Raw genomic sequence first — 15626 nt, forward strand, 5'->3', positions numbered from 1 at the left:
AACTAATATATGGAAATCAGTCCAATGTAATTTTTAAAATGGGCAAACAGTAATCTTGCTGTATTTTCTCTGTCAATATCAAACATTTCTCTGTCGATCTTTACAGTAAAGTGATCTTTCATATTCTTGATTCGGCACTTGTAGATGGTCGATGCAGGGCCTAGACGCCGCTATTAGCAGGGAAGCAGGGGGTATCAAATTGCATTGGCAACTGCAAGGCCCAAAACTTTGACTTCAGCCTCGTCTGAACTCCATCCAATACTCACCCCACCTCGAAACAAATTCCCCACGAATAGCACGGTTCTGCGCTTGCGTCTTTTCTAAATATGAATAGCATACGTCAGATACAAGAACTAAACAAACGGGAATTAGAAAATGGAGTGTACGTCCTACCTGCCTCCTACAAATGAAATACAATATACTGATAGCCGTCCAGCTCCCCAGAAGCCTCATGGCATGCAGACTACCGCGACACAGCCTACATCTACATCGGCGGTCTCCCATTCGAACTTTCCGAAGGCGACATAATAACCATATTCTCCCAATTCGGCGAGCCCGTATACATAAACCTGATCCGCGACAAGGAGACGGGGAAATCCAAGGGTTTCGCATTCTTGAAATATGAGGATCAACGGAGCACGGATTTAGCGGTGGATAATCTAGGAGGTAGTGTGATTATGGGGAGGACGTTGAAGGTGGATCATACGAGGTATAAGAAGAAGGATGATGCGCCGGATGAGGGCATTGATTTGACTGCGATTGAAAATGAAGAGGGAGGTGGGGAGGGGCCTAGGAAGAGGAGGAAGACGGACGAGAGTGAGAGCGAAGGTGAGAGACCGATGATTAAAGAGGAGAGGGAGTTGGCGAAATTGATACAGGAACATGATGATGACGATCCTATGAAGGCGTTCTTGATTGAGGATAAGAAGGAGGAGATTAAGCTGGCGTTGGCGAGGGTTAAGGGTGAGAAGAGTGGAAATTATTCGGAATCCAGGAGTAAACATCGCCATCATCATAAGTCGAGAAGGGAGAAGGATGATAGGAGGGATGGTGATGAGGGAAGGTCGAGACATAGGAGAGATGGTCATAAGAGCAGTCGAAGATCACGCTCACGAGATAACTCACCTCCTCGAAACAAAGAACGTCGTGAGAGGTCTTCACGAGATCAGCATATCAAGCGAGATGACTCAATGCCACGGAGGAGGAAAAGTCCAAGTCCAGGTGATGAGCGCGACTATGATCGACGTAGAAGTCATAATGACCGCAGAAGGAGAAGTCAAAGCCGGACATAGTTTTGATATGCTGTTTGAATTTAATACTACCTCAGACACGATCTGTCTGGCCCTCGAATCTTGATGTTGATATGTTCCAGCATGTACCCAGCCTATGCCTTATCAACTATGATCATACCCTAAACGCCGCGCTAAGTATCAAATGTTTGTATGTATGCTTATGTCGTCCCTCGATATCTCTTCCATCCTTGTCTCTCGCACTCCCGCTTTCCTTCACGGTTCTCCCCAATAACGAACCTCTCCCACCGCGCATCTCTACCTGCTCCTACAATGATAAGACAGTCGTCAGAGGTCCAGCCTATGGTTCCTTTGCACAGTCTGATTCCTGCTTCGCTCTGCGTGCCCGGATTCGTTGAACTCTGGGATGAGCTTTCATCGCCTATCTCAAAATTTGCTGAAGTAAAGGAGTAGGTATCGGAAAAGAACTTTGGCAGCAGTGGAATCCGTCCAAGTACCCCCCATTTCTGATTCGTATCGCCATCACTTGTCACCGGGCTTACACCACCTGTCTGAGCTGTCGATCGATTTCCAACTGGCGAGGCGACTGCTCTGGCTGGCTTTGAAGGATGAGGGATGTCAAATATGTGAAGCGTTGACTTGTCTGATGTAACCGCAAGCATTTGACCACCAGGTGCAATTGCTAAAGAAAATATAGTTGCAGCATCGACTCCTCTTCGGAGTTCCGCTAGCTTAGAAAAGCTGGGTATGGCAAAGACTCGTATCAAAGTGCCCTGTAAAGAATGAGAGTGATCCTTTAAGCATGACAAGTGTACTTACAGTTTCACTAGCAGTAGCCAGAATCTGTCCATCGCGGCTGATATCTAAAGCTCTTAATGGAGAAGTGTGTGCAGGAACCAGACTGACGTTCTTCGTAGCTAGCTCTATTAGTCTGACTTGACCTGAAGTGATTGCTGGAATAGCAAGATGCTTTGTTCCTAGACAACAAATCCCATGCGGATTATCTACTGTCGGATATTCGCCCCACAACTGTGGTGGTGCTTCAAATTTGTAGACCTGAACAGATGATTGCAGTACAACGACAATGTGAGTCTTTGACATGCGAACTGCGCGGACTGGCGCCAACTCAGACAATATAAATCTTACTTTCTGATTCTTATCATCCCAGATGATTACCTGGTTTCTAGTAAGTTTCATGCTGAATGGATTATTTTCAGTGCAGCTCACTTTATTTTGGGCATATTTCGGTTTTCTGCCTCCTCCAACGATTGCAACATAGTTCGTCGCTCCTAGCATGCCAACAGTAGCAATACCAGCGTTGAAGTCTTCAATACTTAGCTTCTCCTTCGTAAGTGATACTTGACAGAACATACCTCGAACCACATGAAGTTTACATGGGTCTGATCGGTATACTAGGTAGACCTCTATTAGTCTTTTTACAATGCGTCATACAAGAGTATCAACTTACTAGAGAAGCCATTCTCTAGTCCCACTGCAAAACAACTCGCATCTTGGTTGAATGAGACCGACAGGGCTCCGGGAGTGTTTGAGCTCTCGATAGCTGGTCGTGTATTCATTCTTGAAATTGTGATGCCGAGGTTATAAATATAAAATGGCAATAGCTAAGGAGTCTGGAAGCTTTATGTCCTCAAAACTGGTCGTTTGTCCTATGGTTTGCTCATTATTGACGGAAACTTGATGTGAATAGCAGTTAGAATGGTTATCGCGTGATTGCAGTGTCTTGAGAAGGTTTCGCCCCACTCCTTGAGGATAGATACAAGTCGGACTTGTTATTCAGTGTAGATTTGTGAATCTGTGAGACCGGCGAGAGGGAATGAGTTGCAGCAATTTCGATGTTTGTGAACCCCCGAAAAGAAGGAGATCTCAATTACATGAAAGAAGTAAGTAGTCTTGCTCGTCCAAGATCCGGTCAAGAGGTGGAAACTTCAGCCTCGCTGTCAACGTTCCGTGCCTCGTGGCCCACTAAAAGTCTTGATAAGGTTTAGCCTCGACCCCAGGTCAACGCGGAATCTCGCTAATTGGAAATTCCCCTGAAGAAGTAACGACCCTCGACCGCAACTTCTAAATTTCGCGACCTCACCACCAAACATTCGATCGTTACAACTGGCCATTACACTCAAACGCTTTAACGAGTTCACAATACAAGACGGTGCGATAGATCGTTTCGCATTTCGAAATCATGTCTTCTCCGTTAGGCGCAGTACGTACATCTATCCAAAGCTCTCGAGCTTCCCTCAACCCCTTTTGGTCTTTCTGATTCTTGTGTTTTCGTCCAGTACCACGCTGGGGTTTGAATCCTACCCACACTATCCCAGGTTCAATCACTAATGCTAGATCCCGTACAGATCAAGATCCGCAGAAAGAAGAATGTCAAAAAGGGTATCCAGTTTTGTTTGATGGTGTGCGGTGCCTCTGGCACAGGTACGTGAACGGGCTTGTGCGACAAGGTGGAAGAGGACAAGAATTGATTGGATCTCTTAGGACGGACCACGTTTGTGAACACACTATGCGGGAAGAAGGTTTTGTCTGGACTCGATGCCGACGATGCGTCGAACGCTCATGTTGAGGAGAACGTAAAAATCAAGCCAGTCACCGTTGGTACGAGCCTCTTCGGGAACATGACCTACGTCAAGCAACTGATGATTTGCAGAGCTAGAGTTAGACGAGGAGGGAACTAGAATTTCTCTCACAATCGTCGACACACCAGGTTTTGGCGATCTAATCGATAACGAAGCCAGGTACGATGCGCCGAGACGGTATTTCGTTAGACCTCGCTGATGAGATTTAGTTTTGGAGAGATCGTCGGTTATCTCGAGAACCAGTACGACGATATTCTCGCGGAGGAATCCCGTATTAAGCGTAATCCACGTTTCCGCGACAATCGTGTGCATGCCTTACTTTACTTCATTACCCCAACTGGCCACGGGTAAATACTATCTTTCGCATATCACAATTTCAACAACTAATGTTTTTCTAGCCTTCGCGAACTAGATATCGAGCTCATGAAGCGTCTTTCTCCTCGTGTTAACGTCATTCCAGTCATTGGAAAGGCTGATTCCCTCACACCAGCGGAGTTGGCAGAGTCAAAGAAGCTTGTTATGGAGGATATCGAACACTACAGAATCCCCGTGTACAACTTTCCATACGACATCGAGGAGGATGACGAAGATACAGTCGAAGAAAATGCCGAGCTTCGCGGTCTGATGCCTTTTGCGATTGTCGGCTCAGATGAAGTTGTTGAGATCGGGGGTCGCAAAGTTCGAGCTAGACAGTATCCATGGGGTGTTGTTGAGGTTGACAACCCAAGGCACTCTGATTTCCTAGCCATTCGTAGCGCCCTCCTCCACTCTCATTTGGCGGATCTGAAAGAAATCACCCACGACTTCCTTTACGAAAACTACCGTACCGAAAAACTTAGCAAGAGTGTTGACGGTGGTGGTGGAATGTACGTTTATCTAGTCGAGATGATTGATCGATATGCTGACCCATTCATAGTGACTCGTCCATGAACCCAGAAGACTTGGCATCCCAGTCTGTCCGCCTAAAGGAGGAGCAGCTGAGACGTGAAGAAGAGAAACTCCGCGAGATCGAAATCAAGGTTCAACGCGAAATCAACGAGAAGAGACAAGAACTTCTAGCTCGCGAAAGCCAACTGAAAGAAATCGAAGCAAGAATGCAGCGGGAGCAGAGTGCACAGTTGGAGGCCCATCATAATGGAGCAGTCGATCACGAGTAATCTGGATATGATGTTGTGTTTTGCAATGGCGCTTGACTTCGATGGATTGAGCGTGCTTTGGTCCGGCCTTCACTTATTGCCTCCTTGTCTGTAATGGAGTCAGATGTGAAGGATTGTTTTGCGGGTCGTTGACGGCAGCGCTCGGGAAAGCTAATGATGTGTTTCCTTATCACCTTCTAGTGTGCAGTTACCCTACTTCCAGTTTCTAGGTCCCAAACGTGGGAGATCCGCGGATGGGATGGCGCGAACACTTCAGCTTCTTTACTCTTTTATGTAGTTTTTTGAGCCTTTGAAAATACAAAGCCACGGCTTGATTATGATAATAGTGGCGCGTTTTCAAGAATCTTAACTTGTTATATCTCTAGTTTATGTTGTGTTTTAAATCAAGTAAGTGCTCTTTCCGATCGACTACCTATTGGTTTGACGGCCAAATGTGCCCAATTGGCTACCAACCCCTTTTCGTTCAAATATAGTGACTCGATGTTAAAAAGACCATGTTACATCTGAAACTGGTTTCACCAACGCAGACCTTCGATCAGTTGTCATCTATCTCAAAGCTCCGGATGATGCCGAATGAAAGGGTGCTGCAAATGAACCCATCAAGAGTACGAGTTCGGAAAACTTTCTAGTCCGTTACACAGCATACAAAACGGGCGTTTGCGATAACTTCCCGACCCAGATGCCATTGGAATCGTTCGAACCAACTCAGAGCTGACTGTCGATGACATGGACGGTCTAAGTGCTGCTGCAAGTGTGATAGCTGTACTTGATGCCGCGAAGACAGTCATCTCAATCTGCAGCGACTATGCCTCAGCCCTACGCAATGAGCTGTGGAGCCTACCTAAGCTACTGCTAGAACTCCGATCGTTGCGAAGTGTGCTAGAACACCTTTTCATCGTCGTGGAAAGCGATGAAAACAGTAGATACCGTCAGCTCTCTAGCACTTTAACAAGAGGTGCATTGGAACTATGCAAAGCGGAACTGCAACAACTTGCACACAAATTAGAGCCGCCCAGCTGGGCTGGAAAAGAAAGATCGAAGAGGAGAGCCTTGATTATTGCTACTGGATGGCCGCTGAAGGAAAAAGATACGAGGAAATGTCTAGATAATCTTGGACGTCTCAGGGTAACTTTGAATCTTGCTCTAGCCACAGATCAAATGTGTTTGATCCCTCCTACCATCCATGTCTCATGGCTGATGAGTTCAGATCTTTGACTTATCATATCCATCGGCGTGCAGAACAGCGTACGTATAACCCACTCAATCAAATCTTGTTATCGATCTCATTCTAACATACCGCGTGCAGAAGAAACCCGAAAACAGAGCAAAAGGATCCAGAGGTGGTTATCGCAATCAGTGCCTGACCCATCCACAAACTTCAACGACGCGTGCGCAAAGCGCCGTAGCAAAACCGGCAATTGGTTCCTCGAAAGTTCAGAGTTCGCGTGTTGGAACGTTCTTCCTCGCTCCTTCCTTTGGCTTTCTGGGAAGGCTGACTGTGGCAAAACAGTTTTAAGTTCAACAACCGTGCAGAATGTTCTCGAGCAGCATCAAGCATCCTCTGGTACACGATGCGTGGCTTATTTCTATTTCGATTTTGCAGACAAGGACAAACAAAAACACCAAAAGATGCTCCAGTCACTGGCTATCCAACTACTCCTCCAAGCTCCACGAACGCCAGACGTATTGAAGTCTGTTTTTGACAAATGCTTGCGTGGGTTACGTCAACCCTCCACTCAAGAAATCCTACACATCATCAGGAGCCTGATCGAGCTTTCGGATGATACATTCATATTATTAGATGCGCTCGATGAATGTGAAGAATGGATTGAGCTCCTTGAGGACCTTGAAGTCATGGAAAGTTGGCATCTTGATAATCTTCACATACTGGTGACAAGTCGGAAGGAGTACCAGATCGAGCAGACCATGTTACGACTGGCTGGAGAGGCTATAATATCCCTTGAAGATTCTGTGATTGATGGAGACATCCAAATCTACGTATATGAACGATTACTGTCAGATCAGCGACTAAGGCGATGGAGAAATCGACCAGACATACAAGCGGAAATATCATCTACACTGATCACAAACTGTGGGGAAATGTGAGTGTCTTCCACTCCAAGTAAGTTCGTCCGAGTAAACAATTTGAAGAAGATTCTGCCGTACCTGGGGGTCAGTTCTATGTTTACCATTCTTTAGCCTGTCACGGTGATAGAAGTAAATGCTAACAAGATCATATAGGTTTCGCCGGGTGGTCTGTCAAATGGATGCATTGAAAGACTGCCTATCTCCAAGTGCTCTGCGAAACACTCTCAGCTCACTGCCTAAAACCCTCGATGCAACCTATGATCGAATTCTGTCACGTATTGACCCGGAACAACATCACCAAACACAACATATTCTACATTGTTTAGCATACTCAACTCGCCCATTACACCTTGAGGAAGTTGCTGATATTTCAACGATTGATTCAAACTGCTTCTTGCGCGTTGATCCAGACAAGAAACCACTAGATGTTCTAGAGATTCCAGTAATAGCACTTGATTTGGCTCGCGTCAAGACGGTGCAGGCATCGAACTCGAAAAACAAGCCCCATATTGGCAAGCTAGAGGTTAGCCTGGCTCACTTTTCTGTGAAAGAGTACCTAAGTTCGTCGCGCATTCAACTGGGTAGATGGAACAGTCTTCATATTACAGAACCTCAAGCACATGCTACACTGATGGAAGTGTCATTAGCAATGCTTCTACACTGCTCTAGGAACTTCAAGGACACCATAATTGAGGAGTTTCCGTTCGTCAAGTACGCTGCAGATCACTGGATCTACTATGCTCGACACCCAAGCAGGAACGCGTCCAGGGCTGACCGACTTTGCCCCGAGGCGGTGTTTGGCAGTGAGGTTGATCTCATAAACTGGATGCGTATTCTCTCAAGAAACAACCAGCTACCCTGCGATCGAAAACAAATATCTTATTTGGGCAATTTGGCAGTGGCTCTACAAGCGGAAAGAGAACTAGCCTTACCTATGACTATAAAAAGTATCACAAATACTGTCTTGCAGGAATACGCAATAGAGAGGTCAAGCGGTTATCATGGAAAACAATATCCAAAGTCAATCAGGCCTGAAGTGAAGGGCCTGTTGCGTCAGTCTTCTCAACCACCGACAAGCAAACCGCCAAACCCCATTACTTCGCCACAAGAAATATTTGCAGTTCTTACAAGTGACGATCCTATACGTCCATCGTTTCGATCTGCTCAATTTCCCTTCGTGGACCAACAAGCAATACAAATAGCACCTGCTGTTGCAAAGCTGGAGGTTCTCCCCTCTAGCTCTTTCGAGTTGAGAAAACTCCTTAACATACTAATGAGCGATAGCGTAGGTAAAGTTACAGATGAGGAAATTTTGAAAACTGTTGACCTACTTCTCTCTAAATACAAGGTCTTTTGTTTTATTATAAAAGAGGAACAATATAAGTATGGATCTGTTGGAAGCGAAACTTCATTTATCACGAAAAGCCAAGAGCTCCAAAGCTTGATCCAATCAACAAGAGTCGAAATCATATCGAAACTTGCTCAAGATTCGAACTCCCTTTATTTTCAATTCGTCGAATCACAACTTGGTTCTCAAGAAGTGTTTCTAGAAGAAATACTCAAAGACAAAGTATCTAGTCATATCAACGACCTAACTCTCCAAGAAAAGATTCGATCGATTATCAAGAAAGAAAAAAGGTTAATCGGCATCGATATGTTCAGTCAATTTACCAAAGACCAAAGAGCCTCCGGGTTCCCGGGACGCCGATATCCCGAACTACCCCAAACTACCTGTCATACAATCAAGCAGTATTATGTCATTAAATTTCAATGGAAACGACGCCGTGCAAATTTTATTGGAGAGGAAGGTTGCGGATAATGACTCTGGATGGCTCGCTTTTCTTGATTGGATACTGAGAATGTCGGCTTCGACGGAGAAGCCGGGGGATCTGGATGTAAGAAGTTGGAAGTATCCGCATCAGCGGACGTTGGTTGCTTGGTTTGCTGTTTGGGAGTATTTTGGGTGTGAAAAGAGGATTGGTAAAGGCGGGGGTAAGAAGGGAGGGACGAGTTCGAAGATTAAAATTCCTTTACGTAGGAAGTAAGGTAGGTAGGTGGCTTTTGATATAATAGCTGTTGAATATTAAGATTAAGGTATGTATTGTAATTTGTAGTCTTTAAGCTGAGATGTTATGTTTGTTCCTTAGAAAGTTGTTATATAATTCCGTTTTCGGGCCATGCATACCAGTTATACTTCATGTGGCTTCTATTATGCCAGCAAGATCCAAATATTTATATATATGTATGTATATAGTCTATTTCAATTATAACAGCTTAAGTCACTCAACTTTACCTCAACCAGTAAACTTCCTCAAACAAAAATTAGTCACGAAAAAACCCACTAAATCAATCCTAAACAAGTATTATACATACGGTAACGCGGCTCAGTAGCTATTATCCCATAATCTTGCCTCTGTAAGTGAAAGTACCAATAAAGAATCAACATCAGAGCAAGAGTCTTCGTACCAAGTCTTGAATGTATAACTGATAGAGAGGTTCATATAACGTAAACGAGTAACGCTTTGTCATAGTGGCAGCTTTGAACTTTTGGAAGAGTAGGGTCTATAGAATCAGTAGTACATGAGTTTTTGTCTAATGGAGTTGTTTATGTGAGATGATGGGGATCGAAGGTTTGGCAGGGGAGTGCTTGTGAGTGTCAAGGAGGAGGATGTGCATATGAACAAAATAAAGAGTTCATTTAATTTATTTTCAAATTAAAGCTTCTCATAGTAGCTTGTGTGTGTCAAGTGTAACAGAGTGCGAGCTTTCAGCTGAAGAGTCACGAGGAGGAGCTTTTTGTTTGGGGAGGAATGCGTGATTGAGGATGGTGGCAGGACTGGATAGTGTGATGGTTTTGGAGGAATTGTAAAGTCGTGCAGTGATACGTCTGTGTTGTAAATAGAAATAGAAATAGAAATAGTAGTGTGGGTGTGCCCAGTTCTATCCCTCATGTCATCATCGTATCATAAATCTACTTTCAACGGCATGTATTTGCTAGACTGTTCATGCTATAGAAGTATACTTGGTGGGGATTTTATTCGAAATGCAGACGAATTTGAGATTTTTGAGTGAGGTGATTTGATCAAATTCTAATTTCTAGGTAAATTCGTTGCTTCATGTTGATAGAATGGAGATAAAGCTCACTTACTGTGGTTATCACAATCGAAAATAAACAAAACACAGCAAAATGTAGTCTTGAAAATTTTATTTCACATCTATCACTCACCAACCCACCCAACCAAAAACCCAAAACGCCATAACCCCCTCCCACCCCTTCCTCATTATCCCCCCTACTCCTCCTCCTCAACAAACCCAACAAGCATCCTCCCCGCCCCACAAATCTCCCCCACGCCCACCAACCTCCTCACCATCCCCGCCTTCGGCGCCCTAATAACCGTCTCCATCTTCATACTCTCAATAACGAGTAACGCCTGTCCTACCTCCACGCTATCTCCCTCGGCCACCTCATGCCGCAGGATCTTACAGGGCATAGGCGCCAACACGGTATTCGCTGCTGCTTTCAGGTTCAATGCGCTGGCGTGCCAGGCGGGTGGGAGGAGCGTGAGGGTTGTGGATGTGCCGGTTTGGAAGAGGGTTAGGGTTTTTGAGCCGGGGAGGGAGGATGGGGGGGAGGGCGTGGGGATTAGGGTGGTGGTTAGGCGGGTGTGCGGGTAGAATGTTGTTATTGATTTTGGGGTGGAGGTGGTTGTGATGTTGGTGTAAATTATGGGCTCTGATGAGGGAGAAGTGAGGGTGATGTTGTAGAGATTTGGGGCGAGTTGGGTTGTTGTTACTGTAGTCGGATCGGGTTTAGATGTTGCGTCTGTGTTTCCGACAACGAAGGAGAAGGTGCGGGAGTCGGGTGAGCCGTAGCCGATTAGTAGACCGTGTGGTCCTGAAGAAGTGGGTTTTAAGGATTGTTCTTGGGCGAGGATTCCGAGGGCTGCTTGGATGAAGGTTTCGGGTTTGGTGATTTCGGGGGTGAAGAGTTCGTCGTGGTGTTTTTGAATGTATCCCGTTTCGACTTCTCCTTTTATGAAATCGGGACTTTTACAGATTCGTTTTAGGAATTCGATGTTGGTGCTCAGACCGACAACTTCATAGTCTTGCAATGCTGCGTACATTTTACGAAGAGCGACTTCTCGTGTTGGACCGCTTACAATGAGTTTTGCAATCATACCGTCGTAAGCTGAAGAAACAGTGTCTCCTTCGATGAATCCAGCATCGATACGAACACTATCAGATAGTTTTGGTGTACGGAGATGGATTAGTTTTCCAGAATCAGGCATAAAATTCTGATCTGGATTCTCCGCGTAAATCCGAGCTTCAAGAGCCCATCCTCGTTCCGCTATTCTTTGCGTAATTTGTTCTTGCGTCAACGGAAGTGGTTCACCTGCTGCAACTTTGAACTGCCATGACACTAGATCTTCTCCAGTAATCTCTTCTGTGACTGGGTGTTCGACTTGTAGTCTAGTGTTCATTTCCATGAAAAAGAACTCGTTAGTATCATTGTCGAATATGACTAAAAGACACATTAGCAAATCTCTCACACCGGCACATCAACACTTACATTCAACCGTCCCAGCACCTTCATAACCAACCGCCAGCGCCGCAGCCCTAGCCTTCTCCCACAACTCCTGTCTAATTCCCTCCTCCAAATTCGGCGCCGGAGCTTCCTCAAGAATCTTCTGATGTCTCCTCTGCAAACTACAATCCCTCTCTCCAAGCGCAACCGCATTCCCAAACTTATCCGCAAAAACCTGCACCTCAATATGTCTGGGCGTAGCAATGTACTTTTCAACCAACATCTCATCATCGCCGAAACTATTCCTGCCCTCCGACTTTGCACTCTCAAGTTTATCCAAAAACTCATCCGGCGTCATCGCAATCCGCATGCCCTTCCCACCACCCCCCTTAACCGCCTTCACCATAACCGGAAACCCAATCTTCTTCGCCTCCTCAAGAAGATACTTGGGATCCTGATTCGCGCCATGATACCCAGGGATACACGGCACGCCCGCCGCAATCATAATCTCCTTACTCCGACTCTTATTCCCCATCGCCTCGATCGCCTTCCACGGCGGTCCAATGAACACCAACCCCTCCTCCACACACCTCTTCGCAAACGCCGAGTTCTCGCTCAAGAACCCATATCCGGGGTGTAAAGCCTCGCAACCATTCTCCTTCGCGGCTTTGATAATGCGTTCACCGTCCAGGTACGCGGATGGAGCGCCGAGGTTTACGGCAAAGGGAGAGGAGAGCGCATGTTGTGAGTGGGCGTCTGGGTCCGTGTAGATGGTTGTACATCGCACACCGAGATCTGAGGCTGTTCGACCCACTCGAAGGGCGATTTCTCCTCGATTGGCAATTAGGACGGAGGTTATAGGTTGAGCTATGGCGGTTGAGGTGAGGGGGGAAGTTGTCGTTGATCTATGTCGCAATTGTGTACTGGTGAGTACGCGACTAAACGCTCGTGATCTCGAAGCGTGTAACATGTTGGCTACTCTATGTGATCCATCAGTTGAACTTGTGCAAGTAGGAAAGCTCCATCTCATGGAGAAAGTCGAAATCGTATTGACATTCGAGGTTGAAGTTGTGGTTCAGCCGGTTGTAGCCGTTCCTCGGCCCCGCCATTTAAACCGTTACCCCATACCGGCTTTGTGGGGAAGTTGAGTCGTCTGCCATCTTTCCGCACTGTTCACTTACTCGTGATTAGCACATGGAGTGGTAAAGGTTCACACTCCTGTTATAAGTCGAAATTGGAATAGAACGAGTGAGCTTGATGATATACTGAATGCAGACCCGTAAGCGTGAGTTCCAACAACTCATGACTATCATTGCAGACATCACAAAAACCTGCAATCTTCTTTTGTAATCATTTCAATTCAGCCCCATCACCCAATTCTAACTCTAACAACAAAGTCAAAGCATCTCACCCATTTCCCATCATATCACCACCTGAGCGTGATCAAGTCTGTATTTGAGACCTGATTCTCCGCATCCCTTGCCATCCACACTATTCTTTCACCCCATTCCCTCCCTTCCTCTTCAGATATCAGACACTAAACAAACAAAAGGTGCAGAGTAAAAAGTAATAAATGGAAAAAAAACAACTCGAGAAAACGCCAAATTAATGCCCAAAGGTGTATCAATCAGGACCATCCCAGTACCTTGGTCTCTCCACTCCCAAACATTCCACCTTTCAATTCCGTACTAAGATTGTCGGCCGGAAAGATAGAATGAGAGCCGATATTCTGTTTACGCTCCATCAATTCATAATATTTCTCAGCCAGTAATGAACTCCGCAAGCAAGATAAACGAGCGAAGTAAGCAAAAACATGCCATGGGTATTATTTTCCCGTCTCGAATCACATCGTTTTCGTGGATAGTCCAAGAAGATTTCGAGAGATAAAAAGAGGACAGCGCCGCTGCTTTTGATATGTAACAAACGGGTAGTGTAGTCGTTGATGATAGTTTTAAAGAAGTCGGTTTGATGGCGGCGTGTCGAGAAAACAAAAGAGACCAGTCGTAGCACATTGACTTATTACATAACTCCTCCACTCCAGTATAACCGCCCATATTTTGATCCATTCCGTGGAAGTAAGATCCTAACGTTCATTTCGAGAAGCTTATAATAAAATCAAGTAATTCGATGGTGCAATTCCAGTCTCTCCGGTTTCCTTCTTCGCTTGCCACCATCTTCCGCTGACATCTGATACTTCTAAGATTTCGTGTTTGGAGAAGGAGATTTCGTTGGCATCATCTGGGTTAGCCTCGTATGAGTAGATGGCCTTCGCTCGGTATGGATATTCGGTTGGTTGTACTACTTCCGTTGCGGTAGGTTCGCTGCTCATTGGGCCGGGTCCACCACCTAGAGTGTTCGTCGTTGTGTTATTGCCAAATCGTGGCTGGGAAGAATTACGCTCCGCTCCAACTGGGCCCCCTGGGAAACCTGCCACCGGTGATGAAGTCTCGAAGCCTCCAAGCTGGGCAGATGTATACATTTGTGGTGGTACATTTGAAGAAACTGAGGTATCTGGTCGGCCAGTTGCGTATCCATTGGTCATCCCTCGTCCACCTTGCGAAGAAGCCCGGTGGTCTTTGTGGAGGGCAAAGGAATCGAGGTATGCACGAGGAACAGCCGAAGGTGTTGACCCGAAATAGAAAATCCACACAATCTGATACAACTGTCAGCTGGATTCAGAATGATGTATCAAGAGACTTACATTAACCATAGAGAGCAAAATGTGGCCAGCAGCAGTTGCTTCTTTTGCGCCATTGGAAGAGTAGATGGTAGAGTTGACCGATGAGCTGGTCAATACGAGACCGCAAGCAAGATAACCAACGATGGCTACATGATATGTTTGCGTGGTGTCAGATGCAATGACCACGAAGACACCGATAATTGCGCATAACATGTATGCAACCGCGAACCACGAATAATTAGGGAAAGCAGGATCTAATTTCTCAGCCGTCGCAATTACTGATCCGACAAAGGCGATAAACCACGCGAGCTGTTCACATCATATGTTAGCTTTGATCATTCTCGTGCGGCGCAGCCAGGAAGAGTCGAGGGCCAACATACCATCGCAATTGACACCGTCGCCAGCGCGAAGGGGTCGCCCAAAATATTGTCCATACTCATCGTCCTCATTCCCCCTGTTCGTCTTCCTTTCATATCCATACCGCCGTTCATTTTACGAAGAGATGGCGAATGCAGCGATCCGTAAGATGGCATAAGGGAGTTTGGGTTGGAGGTCGATGGTCCTCGTGGGTGAAGATGGAATCGAGGTAGAATGAATTAGAGTCGCGGAGCTGTGACAGTCGATTCAACCGACCGTGCTGCGAAAGAATTCGTCGTGGAAAAAGTGTTCGTCTGTGACTGCGGCGGCCCAAACGATGATGGAAGAAGGGTGCTTGGTGCAATTGAAGCGTTTCAGCAGATCGGGAGCTGTCTGGACCGACCCTGCTGGTTCAAAGCTCGGAAGTTTGGGGAAACCCAGACAATAACGGGCGACGTGACGTGTGCGACGTGACAATGGCCGTTGTTAATAGTCGAGGTCGTCCAGGGCGAATAATGAATTGGTCGACGTGGTAGAAATTATCGTGCTTCAGGCGGGCGGGGGATGGAAAATGGGACTGGGAAGGGAGGCGCAGGCGCGGAGAAGGGGATGAGGCTGCTGTGTTGGCGCGGGAATAAATGGGGTTTTCTTGCGAAGGGGGTGAACGCGACAATCGTGTGGAAAGAGTGTGGAACGCTGCAAGTCGTGGAGTCGAGCAAAGCGTTTGAAGGCTGTCGATCGGTTGTTTGTCGTCTCGCCGGTTGTTGGTTGGTGATAATTAAAAGTTTCGACGACGACGGAGGGAGAGAAAGGAAGGGGCGCTGGGGGGTGGAGAGAAGATATGTCAAGATTGCTATGCGAGGTCGAGGGTCGACGGCTCTTTGGCTGGTGCAGAAGTGTCCCTGAGTCTGTCCCTGCTGGGAAATAAATATCTCGCTTGGGCTTGGGCTCCAAGCTGATGCGCGGCCG

At 46.3% G+C, this 15626-nt stretch overlaps 6 protein-coding genes across 6 annotated transcripts; 3 read left to right on the forward strand and 3 right to left on the reverse strand.

The window, feature by feature from the left end:
• Positions 1-326: 326 nt before the first annotated feature.
• GLAREA_09099 (RNA-binding, RBD) lies at positions 327-1292 on the forward strand (the record flags this gene model as incomplete). The annotated part of the gene is made up of 2 exons (XM_008078060.1): positions 327-382; positions 437-1292. The coding sequence occupies 2 exons, from the start codon at positions 327-329 to the stop codon at positions 1290-1292; spliced, it is 912 nt and encodes a 303-aa protein (XP_008076251.1).
• A 158-nt stretch (positions 1293-1450) lies between these two features.
• On the reverse strand, positions 1451-2827 carry GLAREA_09100 (WD40 repeat-like protein; the record flags this gene model as incomplete). The annotated part of the gene is made up of 4 exons (XM_008078061.1): positions 1451-2023; positions 2070-2426; positions 2478-2662; positions 2719-2827. 4 exons carry the CDS (start codon positions 2825-2827, stop codon positions 1451-1453), a joined length of 1224 nt encoding a protein of 407 aa, XP_008076252.1.
• Positions 2828-3450: 623 nt separating this feature from the next.
• On the forward strand, positions 3451-5007 carry GLAREA_09101 (P-loop containing nucleoside triphosphate hydrolase; the record flags this gene model as incomplete). The annotated part of the gene is made up of 7 exons (XM_008078062.1): positions 3451-3471; positions 3617-3692; positions 3753-3869; positions 3922-4009; positions 4060-4197; positions 4249-4716; positions 4767-5007. 7 exons carry the CDS (start codon positions 3451-3453, stop codon positions 5005-5007), a joined length of 1149 nt encoding a protein of 382 aa, XP_008076253.1.
• A 726-nt stretch (positions 5008-5733) lies between these two features.
• On the forward strand, positions 5734-8914 carry GLAREA_09102 (uncharacterized protein; the record flags this gene model as incomplete). Its single annotated transcript, XM_008078063.1, has 4 exons — positions 5734-6132; positions 6314-6446; positions 6518-7109; positions 7249-8914. The coding sequence occupies 4 exons, from the start codon at positions 5734-5736 to the stop codon at positions 8912-8914; spliced, it is 2790 nt and encodes a 929-aa protein (XP_008076254.1).
• Positions 8915-10385: 1471 nt separating this feature from the next.
• Positions 10386-12590, reverse strand: GLAREA_09103 (Glutathione synthetase ATP-binding protein; the record flags this gene model as incomplete). The annotated part of the gene is made up of 2 exons (XM_008078064.1): positions 10386-11617; positions 11666-12590. The coding sequence occupies 2 exons, from the start codon at positions 12588-12590 to the stop codon at positions 10386-10388; spliced, it is 2157 nt and encodes a 718-aa protein (XP_008076255.1).
• Positions 12591-13724: 1134 nt separating this feature from the next.
• On the reverse strand, positions 13725-14833 carry GLAREA_09104 (SH3-domain-containing protein; the record flags this gene model as incomplete). The annotated part of the gene is made up of 3 exons (XM_008078065.1): positions 13725-14273; positions 14322-14609; positions 14681-14833. 3 exons carry the CDS (start codon positions 14831-14833, stop codon positions 13725-13727), a joined length of 990 nt encoding a protein of 329 aa, XP_008076256.1.
• Positions 14834-15626: the final 793 nt, after the last annotated feature.

Source organism: Glarea lozoyensis (assembly GCF_000409485.1).
Source record: "Glarea lozoyensis ATCC 20868 chromosome Unknown GLAREA1, whole genome shotgun sequence".
Classification (NCBI taxonomy): Eukaryota; Fungi; Ascomycota; class Leotiomycetes; order Helotiales; family Helotiaceae; genus Glarea; species Glarea lozoyensis.